Source organism: Ictalurus punctatus, chromosome 16 (genome assembly GCF_001660625.3).
Source record: "Ictalurus punctatus breed USDA103 chromosome 16, Coco_2.0, whole genome shotgun sequence".
Lineage (NCBI taxonomy): Eukaryota > Metazoa > Chordata > Actinopteri > Siluriformes > Ictaluridae > Ictalurus > Ictalurus punctatus.
In genome coordinates this window covers 21,799,470-21,816,365 of record NC_030431.2, presented here as the reverse complement: position 1 = coordinate 21,816,365, position 16,896 = coordinate 21,799,470, and the positions used below count along the sequence as shown (strand labels likewise).

General features: G+C 39.1%; 1 protein-coding gene across 3 annotated transcripts in view; it reads right to left on the bottom strand.

Annotated features, from left to right (window-relative positions):
• loxl2a (lysyl oxidase-like 2a) overlaps positions 1-16,896 on the bottom strand; it is a 49,987-nt gene that overhangs the window by 28,416 nt on the left and 4,675 nt on the right. For all 3 annotated transcript variants that reach the window (XM_053686648.1, XM_053686647.1, XM_053686646.1), the window contains one exon: positions 16,332-16,507. In XM_053686648.1, coding sequence (XP_053542623.1) covers positions 16,332-16,507 — 176 coding nt within the window. The remainder of the gene's footprint in view (positions 1-16,331; positions 16,508-16,896) is intronic.

Sequence of the window (16,896 nt, the reverse complement as noted above, 5' to 3'; positions counted from 1 at the left end):
TCTACATATGGTAGTATGCAGTTTGTCACTCTTGTGAGTGAGTGAGTGAGTGAGTGTGTGTGCCTGAGATATAAAAGTTGTGGTGTGTATCACTAGAAAACTGTGATAAAGGTGGATGGAAACAGACTATTTTCTAATTAAGTGATAACATTGTAGGTGTATGTTCTAGTCTCTCCATGACTGTGTGATTAGCTGGCACTCTTTGATGATATCACTCCTCTTTAACAGAACAGCTGCTGATGGAAACTGTTCACATACGATGTTGTGGAACTCAGCTTAACATTTCTGTAACATCTGGTTGGGGAACCACTGTGAGAAATGTTTCTGGGATGTGGAGGCGGACTGAACCACTTATGATTCATCCTCTTGGAGTATGTTTGTGAAATGTCCTGCTCCCTTAAAGACAAAACGGGACGGGACGTCCCGTCTCCAAATGTAGACAATCATCCTAGATATGTTTGGCATATAAAGTTCACCTCTTGTGTTTCGCAATGGAACTACAAGCAAGTCTAGTCTAGCCTGTCTAAATCATCACATCCACAAACGATATCATTTGTCTCAATAAAACCTTCATCATCATCTTCATCATCAAACCTGCAAGATCTATAGTTAATGTGCTGATAGTGCATATGAAGGTGATAGCTGCCTTTTCTCTTTTTGTTTCTCTCTGGGTCTCTCCATCTCTCTCTCTCTCTCTATCTCACACACAATTCCTCCTGTTTGCCTCGCTGAAGACAATCCGAGAGCAGCTGAGTGATATACGGAGGGCTGGAAACACACCAAGACACACCGGACAGGTCAGAGTTTTAAACGGAAGTCTGGTTCTTATCTATGAAGTGTTCGTTTTCCATTTCTAACGTAACGTCCCTCCGCTAAGACACTCTCTCTCACTCATCTTTCACACTTTGGGAATTTCCAATGTTAGACTAGGAAAAGCCAAATAAAACACCCCTTCAACTTGAAATTCCTTCCTGTAAAGTCGAGAAAGGATCCTCAACCTGGAGTTCAGCATATGGCATCATATCAACATGGCTGCTCACACCGTCAACAGGAAATAACATAGCGTCTGTCTTCTTATAAATGAGATTACAGTAGTATTTGCTTTAGATCTGTCAACATACAGGCACAGTACTTGAATAGATCTACCATTGCCCATACAGTTCAAGGTAAAAAAAAAAGTTTGTGGACATCTGACAAAAATTTGAAGCACACAATTGTGTAGAATGTCTTTGTATGCTATAGCATAAAAATTCCATGGGATACCAAGGCTCGTGTGGAAGAACTTGAGTAGCTACACAGAGCCCTGACTTCAACCCCACTGAATACCTTTGGGATGAACTGGAATGCTGATTGCGCCCCAGGCATCCTCACCCGACATCAGTGCCTGGCCTCATTAATTCTCTGGTGACTGAATGAGCACAAATCCCCACAGCCATGCGCCAAAATCTAGTGGAAAGCCTTCCCAGTAGAGTGGAGGTTATTATAATACCAAAAGGGGGGACTAAATCTAGAATGGGATGTTGAGGCGTCTACTAACTTTTGTCCATATACTGTAGTGTACATCACAAACGTTAAAGTTATCACTCATATCACTAATGTTTGCTGGCTAGCTAGGTGGTACTTCCTGAGCTATTTGTGCTCGGACACAGCAAAAAAACGACAACGCATTTGTGTAGGCATCCATTTTTCCACCAAATTTTAGCATAAACTTGGGTTCCTGACCAGAAGGTTGGGGGTTCAACCCCCAGCACCGACAAGCTGCCACTGTTGGGCTCTTGAGCGAGGCCCTTAACCCTCTCTCTGCTCTAGGGTACGACATCATGGCTGACCCTGTGTTCTGACCCTAGCTTCCTAACAACCTGGTATGTGCAAAAAAAATCATTTCACTGTGCTGTAATGTATAGTGACAAATAAAGGCTTCTGCTTCTTTGGAGTAAATCAAGCATAAAATCCCCAAATTGAAATGAAAAGTGGTATTTTCTAGACTTTAAATAGTAAGGCTGTTATAAATCACAATAGGATGGTCATTACAATCACCAAACACAGTATTTTGTGGTTTGAGAGGAAAACGGCAGATGTTTATGCTCCCACTACCACCACCACCCTCAGTGCTAAAAAAACCCACCCTTGTGGCCACTTAGTAAATTACAACAGTTATAATTGTGGTAAATTTTGCCTCCATTGGCTTCCGATCAACTGTACTAGTAATCTTTCAGAGGACTTACAGGAAACCTGCTTTGATTCCTTTTTTTCCCACAGTGACAAAAAAAAATCATGAGATCATTAAGTTATAGAGGTTTGTTCCATCAATGCTTTGGCACTACAGTGGTGCTTGAAAGTTTGAAATATATATATATATATATATATATATATATATATATATATATATATATATATATATATATACATACATACATACATACATACATACATACATAAATATGCCTTAAAACATCATCGGATTTTCACACAAGTCCTAAAAGTAGATAAAGAGAACCCAATTGAACAAATGAAATAAAAATATAATACTTTGTTATTTATTTACTGAGGAAAATGATCCAATATTACATATCTGTGAGTGGAAAAAAGTATGTGACCCTTTGCTTTCGGTATCTGGTGTGACCCCCTTGTGCAGCAATAACTGCAACTAAATGTTTCCGGTAACTGTTGATCAGTCCTGCACATCAGCTTGGAGGAATTTTAGCCCGTTCCTCAGTACAGAACAGCTTCAACTCTGGGATGTTGGTGGGTTTCCTCACATGAATTGCTTGCTTCAGGGCCTTCCACAACATTTCCATTGGATTAAGGTCATTACTTTGACTTGTTCATTCCAAAACACTAACTTTATACTTCTTTAACCATTCTTCAGTAGAATGACTTTTGTGCTTAGGGTCGTTGTCTTGCTGCATGACCCATCTTTCTCTTGAGATTCAGTTCATGAACAGATGTCCTGATATTTTCCTTTAGAATTTGCTGGTATAATTCAGAATTCATTGTTCCATCAATTTTGACAAGTTGTCCTGACCTAGATGCAGCAAAACAGGCCCAAACCATGATACTACCACTACCATGTTTCACAGATAGTATAAGGTCCATATGCTGGAATGCAGTGTTTTCCTTTCTCCAAACATAATGCTTATCATTCTTCTCAAGTTCTATTTTGGTCTCATCCATCCACAAAACATTTCCCCAATAGCCTTCTGGTTTGTCCACGTGATCTTTAGCGAACTGCAGATGAGCAGCAATGTTCTTCTAGGAGTGCAGTGGTTTTCATCTTGCAGCCCTGCCATACACACCATTGTTGTTCAGTGTTCTCCTGTTGGTGGACTCACGAACATCAACATTAGCCAACATGAGAGAGGCCTTTAGTTGCTTAGAAGTTGTTACCCTGGATTCCTTTGTGACCTTGTGGACTACTACACATCTTGCTCTTGGAGTGATCTTTGTTGGATCTCAGTCCTGGGGAGGGTAACAGTGGTCTTGTACACAATCTGTCTGTGGATTGGTGGAGTCCAAACTCTTTAGAGATGGTTTTGTAACCTTTTCCAGCCTTATGAACATCAACTCTTTTTTCTGAGGTCCTCAGAAATCTCCTTTGTTCATGCCATGACACACTTCCACAAACATGTGTTGTGAAGATCAGACTTTAATAGATCCCTGTTCTTTAAATAAAAGAGGGCACTCACTCACACCTGATTGTCATCCCATTGATTGAAAACGTCTGACTCTGATATTACCTTCACATGAACTGCTAATCTTAGAGTCTCACATACTTTTGCCACTCACAGATATGTAATATTGGATCATTTTCCTCAATAAATAAATGACCAAGTATAATATTTTATCGCATTTTTTTAAAATTGGGTTCTCCTGATCTACTTTTAGGACTTACATGAAAATCTGATGATGTTTCATGTCATATTAATGCAGATATATATTGTAAATTCTTTCAAACAAACTTTCACTGCAAATTAGCCAGAATGTATTACATACACATCTTATACAACCATTGGGAATCTTCACCACAGTAGCCCAATCTTAGCTGCTAGGCACTGGCCAATATATCCATTAGTGCTGTTTTTAGTACTGTAGCTCATGATTCAGTCACACCGGATGTGGAACCCAAATATCTGCCCCAAAGCGGTTGTAGCCTATCAAAATTGACTTCCACTTTCCAGACCTAATCCTACCATATTGTTATTTTTTCCCCTGCCAGCACTACTAGTTCACTTCCCTGAATACACCACATGCAATACATCCCAATAAGCAGCGGTGCAGTCAGACCCACATGCTCATGCTAGTGACAGTCACACAAACATCTCACCATTCATGTGAAACAAAAATTATTACACTATAGCAAACAATTCAGATGGGGTTTTTTTCCCCCACCTAAAAGCATTGTGTCCCAAGCTGCACCAGTTGTTATGTAACTGCATTAGTCCTACAGAATACGGGTACATTTTCAATAAGAGTAGTAATTATTTGTCTCGTCTTTGTTCATCATAAAACCCTCTCAAAGAGCCAACACATTCACAGCACATCAATAATATTCAACAGTACAAAACATTAGCAAACATGGCTTTATATCTTTAAACCGATACACAGCTTCCCCAAAACTAGCTCCTATTGTGCAGGAAATGCAGAGCAGAGCGAGTTTGTCACTGCAGGAATGTGAACTTTACCCTTTAGACGGCAAATTTAGAAGCCACCCACATTCAGCATCTCTGTGTTCCAGTGTGACAGAATGTCAAAGGGAATGCACACCAAGAAACCATGTAGTGGTCCCATGTGACACCCTCCTCACAAAAAGACCTCTGAGGTCCTATTTAGGTTACAGTGTTTAGCTAGCTAGCTTTGTTATGTAGATAATGTTTAGCTACTGCAGAAATACCAGTACTGGTGTAATACCAATTCCAGCTCATTTAATATCTTTTTCTTTCTGATACTTTATTTCACGGTGAATGAGCGACGAACTCTCAAGCTAGCATTATTGAACAGCTAATGTTTTCTAGCTATTAGCTAGTCAGTTGGCTGTTTATTTTTAGCTTACCTTGTTCCAACTTTAGCTAGCTTGCTTATTATGGAAGCTAACTGGCTTTAGTGAATAGGTATTTAGCTTTGTAATGGTTACAAAAAGATTTTTTGAATGTATTTCAATCTTGTTTGGGTGATTTCAGCCTATAGATCAGTGTTTATGGTATCAGGTGTCCAACTTGACAGAAGGGACCACCAGCTTAGCTGTTTTAGCACACATCCACCACAGAAGCGGAGTCAGATTTCCAAAGTACTTCCTCAGGAATTTTAAGATGGTTTATACCTCCAGTTTATTTAAGTTAACATATGACTTATGAGGTTGAAATCTGATGTTTTGATCGGTTTGCACTACTGATCAAATCACACTTCACAATCACAGTTTTTCCTGCAGGCTATCAGGGAAATAAATAGCCACTAGTCCAATCTCAATATCAGTTTGTCACTGAGTAACTTCACATGACTACTGTACACCTATTGTCATTTTAATACAGTTCTTTAACTCGCTCGTACTTCTTTCTTTCTTTCTTTCTTTCTTTTTTGCACTACAACAGTTACAGTACTATAGCCCTAACACTTTATTCCACACCTCCTAACTTCCTGTGACAGTTTTTCTAATAAATATTTTACTTAATTTCTATCTATTGTATACATACCGTGGTGCTTGAAAGTTTGTGAACCCTTTAGAATTTTCTAGATTTCTGCACAAATATGCCATAAAACATCATCGGATTTTCCTAACATTAGACAATGAGATCCCAATTAAACAAATGAAACAAAAATATAATACTTGGTCATTTATTTATTGGGGAAAATGATCCAAAATTACATATCTATAAATGGCAAAAGTATGTGAACTTTTGCTTTCGGTATCTGGTGTGACCCCCTTGTGCAGCAATAACTGCAAATAAACATTTGCGGTAACTGTTGATCAGTCCTGCACATCGGCTTGGAGGAATTTTAGCGCGTTCCTCAGTACAGAACAGCTTCAACTCTGGGATGTTGGTGGGTTTCCTCACATGAATTGCTTGCTTCAGGTCCTTCCACAATATTTCTATTGGATTAAGGTCGGGACTTTGACTTGGTCATTCCAAAACATTAACTTTATACTTCTTTAACCATTCTTCAGTAGAATGACTTTTGTGCTTAGGGTCGTTGTCTTGCTGCATGACCCTACTTTCTCTTGAGATTCAGTTCACGGACAGATCGCCTGACATTTTCCTTTAGAATTCGCTGGTATAATTCAGAATTCATTGTTCCATCAATTATGGAAAACAGGCTCAAACCATGATACTACCACCACCATGTTTCACAGATGGGATAAGGTTCATATGCTTGAATGCAGTGTTTTCCTTTCTCCAAACATTGCCCTTGTTATTTAAATTAAAAAATTGTATTTTGGTCTCATCCACCCATAAAACATTTTTCCAATAGCCTTCTGGTTTTTACATGTGATCTTTAGCAAACTGCAGAAGGGCAGCAATGCTCTTTTTAGAGATCAGTGGCTTTCTCCTTGCAACCCTGCCATACACACCATTGTCGTTCATTGTTGTTCAGCAGTTGCTACGACGTCACCATGGGTTCCTTTGTGACTTCATGGACTATTACACGTCTTGCTCTTGGAGTGATCTTTGTTGGTCTCCACTCCTGGGGAGGGTAACAATGGTCTTGAATTTCCTCCATTTGTACACAGTCTGTCTGACTGTGGATTGGTGGAGTCCAAACTCTTTAGAGATGGCTTTGTATCCTTTTCCAGCCTGATGAACATCAACAACTTTTTTTTTTTCTGAGGTCCTCAGAAATCTCCTTTGTTTGTGCCATGATACACTTCCACAAACAGGTGTTGTGAAGATCAGGCTTTAATAGATTCATGTTCTTTAAATAAAACAGAGCACTCACTCACACCTGATTGTCATTCTAGTGACTGAAATCACCTGGCTGTAATTTCACCTTCAAATTAACTACTCATCCTAGAGGTTCATATACTTTTGCTACTCACAGATATTTAATATTGCATCAAGTGTAATATGTTTAATTGGGTTCTCTTTATCCTACTTTTAGGAATTTAGAAAATTCACAAACTTTCAAGCACCACTGTAATTCTTCCTATGAGTTAATATTTCTTGCTTTTATTGCTCTTGTTTTTTTTAAATATATATTCTGTGCATTATCATGTTACATGTTAGCAATTTACCTGAGCCTCACCACAAGCAGTTCCAAGTATATATCCTTGAAATACTTTGCAAAAATTAATAAAAGACTTTGACCCTCGAGGGACAGGCAGCCAGTTTCAACAAAAAAAACAAAAACAAATCAAAACCAACCCAATCCAGTGAAAATCCTTATTCAGATGAGTTACATGTTTCAACGAGTTACACCGTCCAAAAAAAATGCACTTAAAGTCAGCAGAGCAGAATTCAGTCCAGTCATCCCTCGCCCACCCCATGTGTGTGTGTGTGTGTGTGTGTGTGTGTGTGTGTGTGTGTGTGTGTGTAGGTTTTTTTTCCCTTTTTCTGAGGACCCATACAAATAATAATACATGCCAATGTGGAGACTGTGGGAACATTTGTAATGCAGCTCTACAAGAGCCAAAATATTTTAAGGTTAGGATTAGGTAAGTGGTAAGTGTAGTTACAGTAGTACATTATAATAACTCATAAAGATGTGTTTGTGTATTTGAGGTGATGATTCACTACAGACGTTTCTCTACCACAGCGTGTTCATGGAAAAGCTATGCACATTCCTCTCAGTAACATCATGCGTTGCGTTTTTCTCTACAGACTGTCAGACAAATTATTATGCTTGCTCAAGCAGGACAGGAAATCATTCATTATAGGGTTTTATATATATATATATATATATATATATATATATATATATATATATATATATATATATATATATATATAAAAATGATTTCATTTATTAAATAAATCTTGTAATGCAATGAGAAGATCTGAGAGAAGATGTCAGAAAAAGGGTTAGAAGTTAGAAAAAGGGTCAGAGTTAGAAGAAGGGCTAGTTTTAATAAGGGATTAAGGGACGTGTTGCTCGTGAGTTCACATTCTAAAGGGTTTATTACTGGTTGTGAAATTAAAAGCATCTTTATATAGCTTCAGAACTAGACCAGCTCTCAGTGGTCGACCCAGTATATCTACAGAAAGTGAAAGTATATTTCTAATTTTGTGACACGTTCTTAGAACAATACTTTTATAAAATATGTGCACCCTAAATCGGATGTCTTAGAATCAGGTTTTGCGATCGTATTGCCAAAGGTTATAATTAAATGTGCCACATTCGTGTTTACTCTATCATATTTTTCTTCGTTGAACTGGTCTGTTTGTCAGAAATCTGCCATAAAGAAGCTTTTTCACTCTCTGACTGATCGATCCCCATTTCTGACATGCACGTGCACTAAAATGTGGACTAGCAGTATAGCAATAAACTAGCGCCAATTAATATTAAACTCCATTCTTGCATTATTTTCTTCTTTCTATTTTCCACCAGGATTACTCCTCTCCTAGGACAGTCTAGTATGTGTTGATCTCAAGCAGTCCATTAATTGGATTCCAGATTGTGTAAAATGGAGATGAATATCTAGCCAAAGAGATTTGTTGGATCTGGGTGAACATCTCTGATGCTGTAGAATGTGGAGTGTTGGTATCTGTGTGTACACAACTCATTTTTAAAACAGTTTTGTCATCTATATTATCTCTCATACAATATGTGTTGAGATGGCGAAGCCTGGACATGTCATTTCTCTTTCAGGTTGCACTTGTGTATGCTCGAAGAGAGACTTCTCAGATTTCCGATATTTGATCAGCGCACCAGGCTAGTCTAGTCTCGTTTTAATGTTTCTTCGATCTTTCAATGTCATGCCATCAGGTAAGGAGTTTGGGTTGGTTTAAAAAAAAATTAACTGGACCTCTTTTTTTAAATTTATTTAAAAAAAAAAAAAAAAAAAAAGGGTATTCATTTTAGGTAAAGGTATTCATATGTTTCTGCAGCTTTACAGAAACATATAAACACGGGATACAGATTTTAAGTGTGTGAATTTATCCCTATTGAGCGAGACGGTGGTGACGGTGGCGAGGAAAAACTCCCTAAGATGATACGAGGAAGAAAGCTTGAGAGGAACCGGACTCAGAAAGGAACCCGTCCTCATCTGGGTAACAACGGATAGTGTGAAAGTAAAAGAAAGTTCATTATGGTGTTTATATGAAGTCTGTTTTGTTGAACTAGTCCACTGTTCACTAAAGGAGACCCGAGTGCAAAACTGCATGTGGTAATTGCAGTACTAAGGCCATTGCAGCAACCGTAGACCCAGCAACCACAGCGAGAAAGCCCATGTGAAATTGCGGTCCAAAACCATTTCCATGGTACTTCAAGCGGCACCATCTTCAGCAATCTCCAGGCTTCACTGCTTGGGATCATTGTTCTAAACACAACACTGCACAACAAATGCTACCAGCTCTCCAAGGTGAAGGAATGCGTACAGCAGTTTCACTGACTTTACAACAATGCTAAAAGCACGAGGAGTAAAATGTTCAAGACTTTCAACAAGCACGAAAGCCACTCTCAAGACTAAAGCATGTTGCATAAATACACACAACAGGACACCATTAAACACCACATACTGTAACACTACAACAGCAGCGACTACTACTGACGGATAACAGGATGTTGTTTAAAGCGGACTTGTTCACAGCAAGAAGATCCTGCGCCTTTAAAAATCAATCAGAAAAATGTCAAAACTCCACTTTCGCTCGTTTACACGTCTAAAAACAAAAAGGAGGCCACCGCATTTTAAACATCTTATAGAAGATTTAAAGAAACAAGTGTGATTTGTAGAATTTACAGGATGGGAGCTGTGTGCGCTAATGGGGTACTCAGTCACAGAGGAACATTCATTCATCACATCAATAGAGTCCTGTATTGCTGCTCCCAGTCAGACACACACACACACACACACACATGTACGCACACACGCACACGTACACACACGTACACACACGCACACACAAACCTCAACCTCAGCCTCATTTTTCACTGCTTACAGAAGCTGAACCGATCTGCTATAGACATGTGCTGATTCATGTTGACCTTTTTCAACATGAACATCATTGGTGCAATATGGTTGGTGAGCACACGGTATGTAATGATATGATGTAATGATAGGTAATTCTGGGTAACTGCTGCATATTCATGGATATTATTTACATTCATTCATTTGGCAGACAACTTACAGTTAAGAAGATAAGGGTTATGAGGCTTGGTCAAAGGTCCAGCAGTGACGTACAACCTTCAGATGGTCAGTCCAAAGCCTTAAACAGAGCCCGAGCCACCACATCCTATTATTGCGATATTTAGATACACTATATGGCCAAAAGTTTGTGGACACCTGACCATAACACCTATATGTGGTTCTTGAACAAACTCTTACCACAAAATCATAGAGAATGTCTTCCTATGCTGTAGCATTACAATTTCCCTTCACTGGAACTAAGCTAACCCAAACCTGTTCCAGCATGTCAATGCCCTGTGCACAAACTGAGCACCATGAAGACATGGTTTGCCAAAGTTGGAGTGGAAGAACTCAAGTGTCCAGCACAGAGCCAGCACAGAGCCTCAACCCCACTGAACACTTTTGGGATGAACTGGAACACATGACTGCAACCCCAGACCTCCTCGTCCAACATCAGTGTGACTGAATGAGCACAAATCTCCACAGTCACGCTCCAAAATGAAGTGGAAAGCCTTCCCAGAAGAGTGGGGGTGATTATACCAGCAAAGGGGGGCTATGGGTGTAACTCTGGGGGACTATGGGTGTGATGGTCAGGTGTGCACATACTTTTGTCAATATGGTGTATTGAGAAGAATATTGCTACGTATTCAGTCTCCTGATTAAACATGGTCAGGGAAATGAGAAAGCAACTGTCACGTTGCCATTTATTTTGCTACATTTCCTTCTAACTGTTCTGGCCTTTTGCTTAGTTTTAGAAACGTCATTCTTTTTAAACAATTTCAGATTAAAGTGAAATGTTCCCACTGAAATCTGAATTATAATTACACACTGTCTTTTGTTTCTTTCAGTCTCTTCTTTTTCTATCTGTTTCACTCAGCTACATTTTCCTCCTCCGTATTCCCCACATATTCCTTTTCCTCCTTTCCTGTGTCTCTCTTCTTCCTCTTCTTTCCTTCTTGTTTCTTTTCTCTTCCTTCCTGTTTCTCTCCTCGATTTTCCTTCCTTCCTTCCTTTTATCTCTACTCTTCATATTCGTTCCTTCCTTGCTTCTTTCGTTTTTATACGTTTCCTTTTCCTCCTCTTCCTCTCCATTCCCGTTTCTCTCCTTGTCCTTTTCCTTTCTTCCTGTTTCTCTTCCCTTTTCCTTCCTATTCCCTTCCTCTTCGTTTTTCCTTCCTTCCTCTTTCTCTCCGCTTCCTTTTCCTTTCTGATGTTTATTTCAGATTTGGTTGTCTTTCTTTCTCTGATATTGACGAGTTTAGACCTGGACTGATTACAGGCTTTATGAGCAGCACATTGTGTTTTTTCCCCAACTAAACTCAGTAGTCATATACATGAACCCAAATAGGATTTAAAGCCATTTTAAAGCTCTGGAAAGGTAAAGGCTAATACCTTCTGCCTATGAGACACGTGAAACTGCCGTATCTAATCACACTGAGGAGGACACCAGCTGCCTGGTTCTATATACATAAACGTACAGATGTCTGTGATTAGCTACTGTATGTCAGTCTGATGCCACCCTCAGAGCAGGACATTTACACACTCTTAAACCCCCAGCCGCAGACAGCTGTGGCATCATCTGGTTATGAACGTATGATATTTCCAAACATGCGGCCAAAACCCCAGACTGCCATGTAAGCATCGGTTTTATGCGAACGTTGTCTTTGTGCAGAATAAAACCCTGGATGGAAATGACAGATAGATGTGATAAAGAGAAATGGAATGAGCGTTTGAAATAAATGATAATTTAGCAAGTTTCTGTGTTTGTATACTGTCTGGAAAAAAAAAAAAAAAAAAAAAAAAAACCCTGACCTCAGACACACCTTTCTGAATGGTTCACACAGCATTAGCAACACCCGGGAGACGGAAATACAAATAAGGGCCATAAACACACGGGAATAAAAGAGTGTGTGTGTGTGTGTGTGTGTAGGGGACAGAAAGGGTATTATGACGCTTGGGTGTAATGGGGTAATATTTGTGGAAGTGTTCAGCAGACGTCAGTGGTATAAGAAAGCGAGTATTTGTCCATTAAGGAGGGAGGAAGAAGTGAAGTATGCTGAAACACTGTTTGCTTCTGACAGTAAATTACCCATGAATGAGAAAACCACACAGAGATGAGAATCTATAGACACACCAGATGACCTTTAGTTGCATGGTGAGTCAGGTGATGATTTTCTGAGGGCATTTTGAGTATCGATCATCAATTCTGCTATAATCGTGACTGACTCGTTTATTAGTTAAAGTAACAGGCTGCTGATAGAACATTAATATACCGTATGTATAGCAATAAATGCTTCCTTTTTTCTCCTTTTTTAAAAAAATTAAACTTTGCGTAACTGTGACTTTCTCTCAAGTCATTTCATTCATGTGCATGGAAGACCAGTAGGCACTGCAAAGCTGCTACTGTTGGGCCCTTGAGCAAGGCCCTTAACCCTCTCTGCTCCAAGGGCGCTGTATAATGGCTGACCCTGCACTCTGACCCCAGCTTCCTAACATGCTGGGGTATGCGAAGAAATGAATTTCTGTTCTGTAATGTACATGTGATCAATAAAGACTTATCACAGGGATCTCAGGGCATGAGACAGGGGACACCCTGGACGGGGTGCCAACCCATCAAGAGCGCACAATCAGCCTACAGTGCATGTCTTTGGACTGGGGAAACCCCCGAAGTATGGGGAGAACATGCAGGCATCCGCGCACACAGGGTAGAAACGAGATTCGAACCGCCACCCGCGGATGTGCGAGACAAACGTGCAAGCCACTAAGCTCAGTGTGTACCACTGAAACTTAAATAATAAAAAAAACATGTCTGAGAAAATTTTAGGAGGAAAGAACAGAGCAGGTTAGACGTAGCAGCTGTTCCTGTCTCAGACTGATGGTATGTGCTGAGAGAAAACTTTACTCATCTACTATGGTAGTCTAACTTCACCTTATAACCTCGCAGACATACAGAGGGAGGTAAAGCCATTAGTGTGAGTGTGTGGAGGTTTTATATTTCTGAAAAGCGACTAGAGGAGCTCCGTGCCCATCCAACCTCACACCACCCACCACAACTGCCTATCACCGCGGGGTAATAAAACCCACAGTCTTTCCACTGTGTGTAAAAAGAAGGGATTCTCCTTCGGGATGAGAGACGGGGTTCCCTCAGACTGTCGTCATCCGTTCCATGTATCAGCATTTCAAAGGAAGTATTAGACAGAGAGTTGTGGGCTCTGTGTGTGTGTGTGAGAGAGAGAGAGAGAGAGAGAGAGAGAGAGAGAGAGAGAGAGCAATCTGTGGTAAGGTCATTATCCTCCAAGGTTGCGGAGATGGAAAAGAACATTACAGACAGCTCACCTCGGTTTCCATGAGCACAAAAAAACATCCACACAGACGTGCAGAAGATCACGGAGGGCAAAAGTAAACAGCAAGTACACATTTTTAAGTCCGCGGTGTAAGACGGGAACTATGTGCGCATTCATCAGCGAGGGGACGAGTGTGTTTTTTGTGGTCCTTTGCCCTTTCTCACGCTGACAATTTAGAAGCAAAAAAACGACACACAAGTAGGATATCTGCTCTTCTAGAAACAACAATAAACAGTACAAATCTGGCTGGAAAGTTCAGTAATGAGGACACGCTGATAAAAAAGAATTGCGGCTTCACCACTGGGTATTAAAGAGAAGGAGATTTACACAGAGAGAATAGGGTTAAAACAGGGCTGTTCCACTCTGCTGGTCGGTCTACACCTGCTGTTAATGAATAAATTTATTACCTATCCAGAAAAGCCACAGAGGAATATGCTGTAGTAATGTATTGAATGTACTGGAACACGGTCTAAAATTGTATGCTGAACCACAAGTTTGGTGTCAGTCTGCATTTAAATGAGTGGCGAATATTTTGTCTAATAGTCACAGTATAAATATTCGAGCGCTGCAGTTCAGCTTTGTTTGCCGCATTAGGTAGGCCACATTTAAAAAAAAAACACACAAAAAAACGCAACTAACAAAGCCACAGATGAACATTTATTACAAAGTGGATATTTCCTTTCTTTATTGCCTAATGTTATTCATTTTTGTTTTAAGAAATTATTTTAAAACTATTTTTTTTAAGTTGTATGTCAAAGTTTCTCTTTTTTATACTGTATTTATTGTATTGTATGCGCTTTGGGTGCTAGAAAGGTGCGTTATTAATAAAATGTTTTCATTATTTATTTATTTATTTATTTTAAATATTGCTTTAAATCTGAATCTTTGATTTATTTATTTATCTGCAGTAACGTCTTTACTACTCAGGCTCTAGATCTAGGACCGGATCTAGAGTCTATATCAGGAAGCTTACAGTTGACCATCTGTTCTCATTCACACCCAGTGCCAATATAGAGGAGCCAATCCACCAACCAGCATTTTTTTAGGCAGTAGGAGGAAACCAGAGAACCCGGAGGAAACCCACACAGACAATAACATGAGCTCAGGATCAAATCCTAAACAATTAAGCTGAGAGGCACTGAGTCTAAATAAAGGTTCTAATATATTAACCCTTTACTGCATAGTATCTCTCAGTGGTATCTCCATTTTGTTTTAATAGGCAATAATACAAAACTACTATTTTCTATGTAACTGGAAAAAGTGTTGTTTTTTTTTTTAACTCTGACATAACAAATTAATGTTATGTCACATGACCAGGAAGTGCTTTTTGCACTTCCTTTGCTGCAGTCACATGGTATGGTGAGGGTTATCATCGAGGGCTCTCAAATTGTGATTAATTTTTCAATATTGAGGCAAAACTACTTAAAGAAAAAAACTGAAATACTACCTGAGGAAAGTTAACATTTATTTTGTCATTTAAACAAGTTTATATATTCTGAGTTTTCTGGGAACTGATAATATGTCATTATTGCCATATGGCAACAACATGCGAAAATGGAACTGTGGTGCTGTATGTGTATTCATGAACTGAAACAGGCCTACATAGTAAAAAAGACACTAGGCTTCTCTAACAATATGTTTATATTATTTCACATTCAGTGTAAGAAAAACTGTTATAATTTCAGACATTTTGCAATTGCACCTTCTTTTCTACATTCTATATTTCAAGAGATAGAGTTAAGAATTCAAGAGAAAGAATTAAAAAGTTACTTCACGCAAAACATGCTTGGATCTGATTTCTGCACGTGTTTTGAATGCGTAAATCCATCCACATTATTTGTGTCTGTCTTCTTTCTCTCTTTACCAATGTCAACAATTTCTAATGTTGCCTTAATAATAAATAGATTATGGTCTAAAAAACTGATTTAACACCAAAGTATTATCCAGTATTGCCATGTGATTTTCAGTCCCCAAACACTGTAAATAAAAAAAAAATACAAATAAAAAAGCAGAAATATATCCAACATTTTCTGTAAAGTTTCCAAAATCTGACATGTAAAAAAAATTATGATGAATGAATATTGATGATGAATAATTTGACACAGAATCATCTGGGTGTGTCATTTTAACAAAGTGTTAAGCAAAGCCTATATACCAAAGAGAAAGTGAGGCGATAATCAACGAGCTCCTTGTGTATTTACGTAACTGTAATCGTTCTTACGATGATATGACGACCAAGCTGTGGCAGTTTACCACTAGGGGGTGCTATACAGTGCCTTCCGGTTAGCTATATTTGTTATACAGCTCTTAACAAAGGCTAACCATGACCTCTGACCTTAGCTTCCTTCAAACATGAGGATATCTGGAAACAACAACTACATGAACTTAAATATTCAATAGTGATCAATTCAGTAAATAAACAGCTGAAACTAATCAGTTTATACACAAAATACACCAAAGTCACAATGCTATATAATCATATCAGTGAGAAACACACTGTTTGTGTGTAAAAGTTCAAGATGTTGCACATTTCCTGTTTTGTTTTTTGATTTAAAATTTTTCAAAATTCTACAACTTCCTGTTTATTTCCAGTTTTAAATAAATAAATATCCAGATTTTCAATCTGGTCCCAGACTTTTGGATCCCACTGCACACGAGTCGATATGTGTGTGTTCATGGATGTTTTTCAGCGTGTGTACTGTCTGTCTCACCTCCACGTCGTTACTGCTAACGCTGATGTGTTTGAATCCTGGGATGCGTTTTTGTGTACAGACGACTCCGACGTCCTCCGAGTGTTTACAGTCTGAAACTCCAAACCCGTTTGAGTTACAGTCAGAGATCGATGCCTCCCTCCCTGTACAGTGTACATTATCCAACAAGATAGGACCTACACACAAGCACACACACATACGAACACAATCAGAGAGAGACCTCCTCTCCAGACAAGCAGACAAAAACAATAAAGACACCAGATCTCCTTATCCACATCCAGTCTGTCTCAGCGTCCATGACGGTGTCCTGCACGGAATAATAAATGATTTTCCAGAAATTAGAAACAGACAGACAGATGAACAGAGAGACAGCGGGGATGTGGTTTCTCCTCTCAGTAGATTTCTAACTGAGGAAACTCTTACTCATGGGATGTTACTGAGGGGGACATCTTTATATTATATTTAATTAATCCTGTATTTGTACTGGCACCGTATCACCACACCAAATATGAACCTATTTATATATAACATTAACAGAGTGTCTGTTTGCACCTGGGGGAAAATA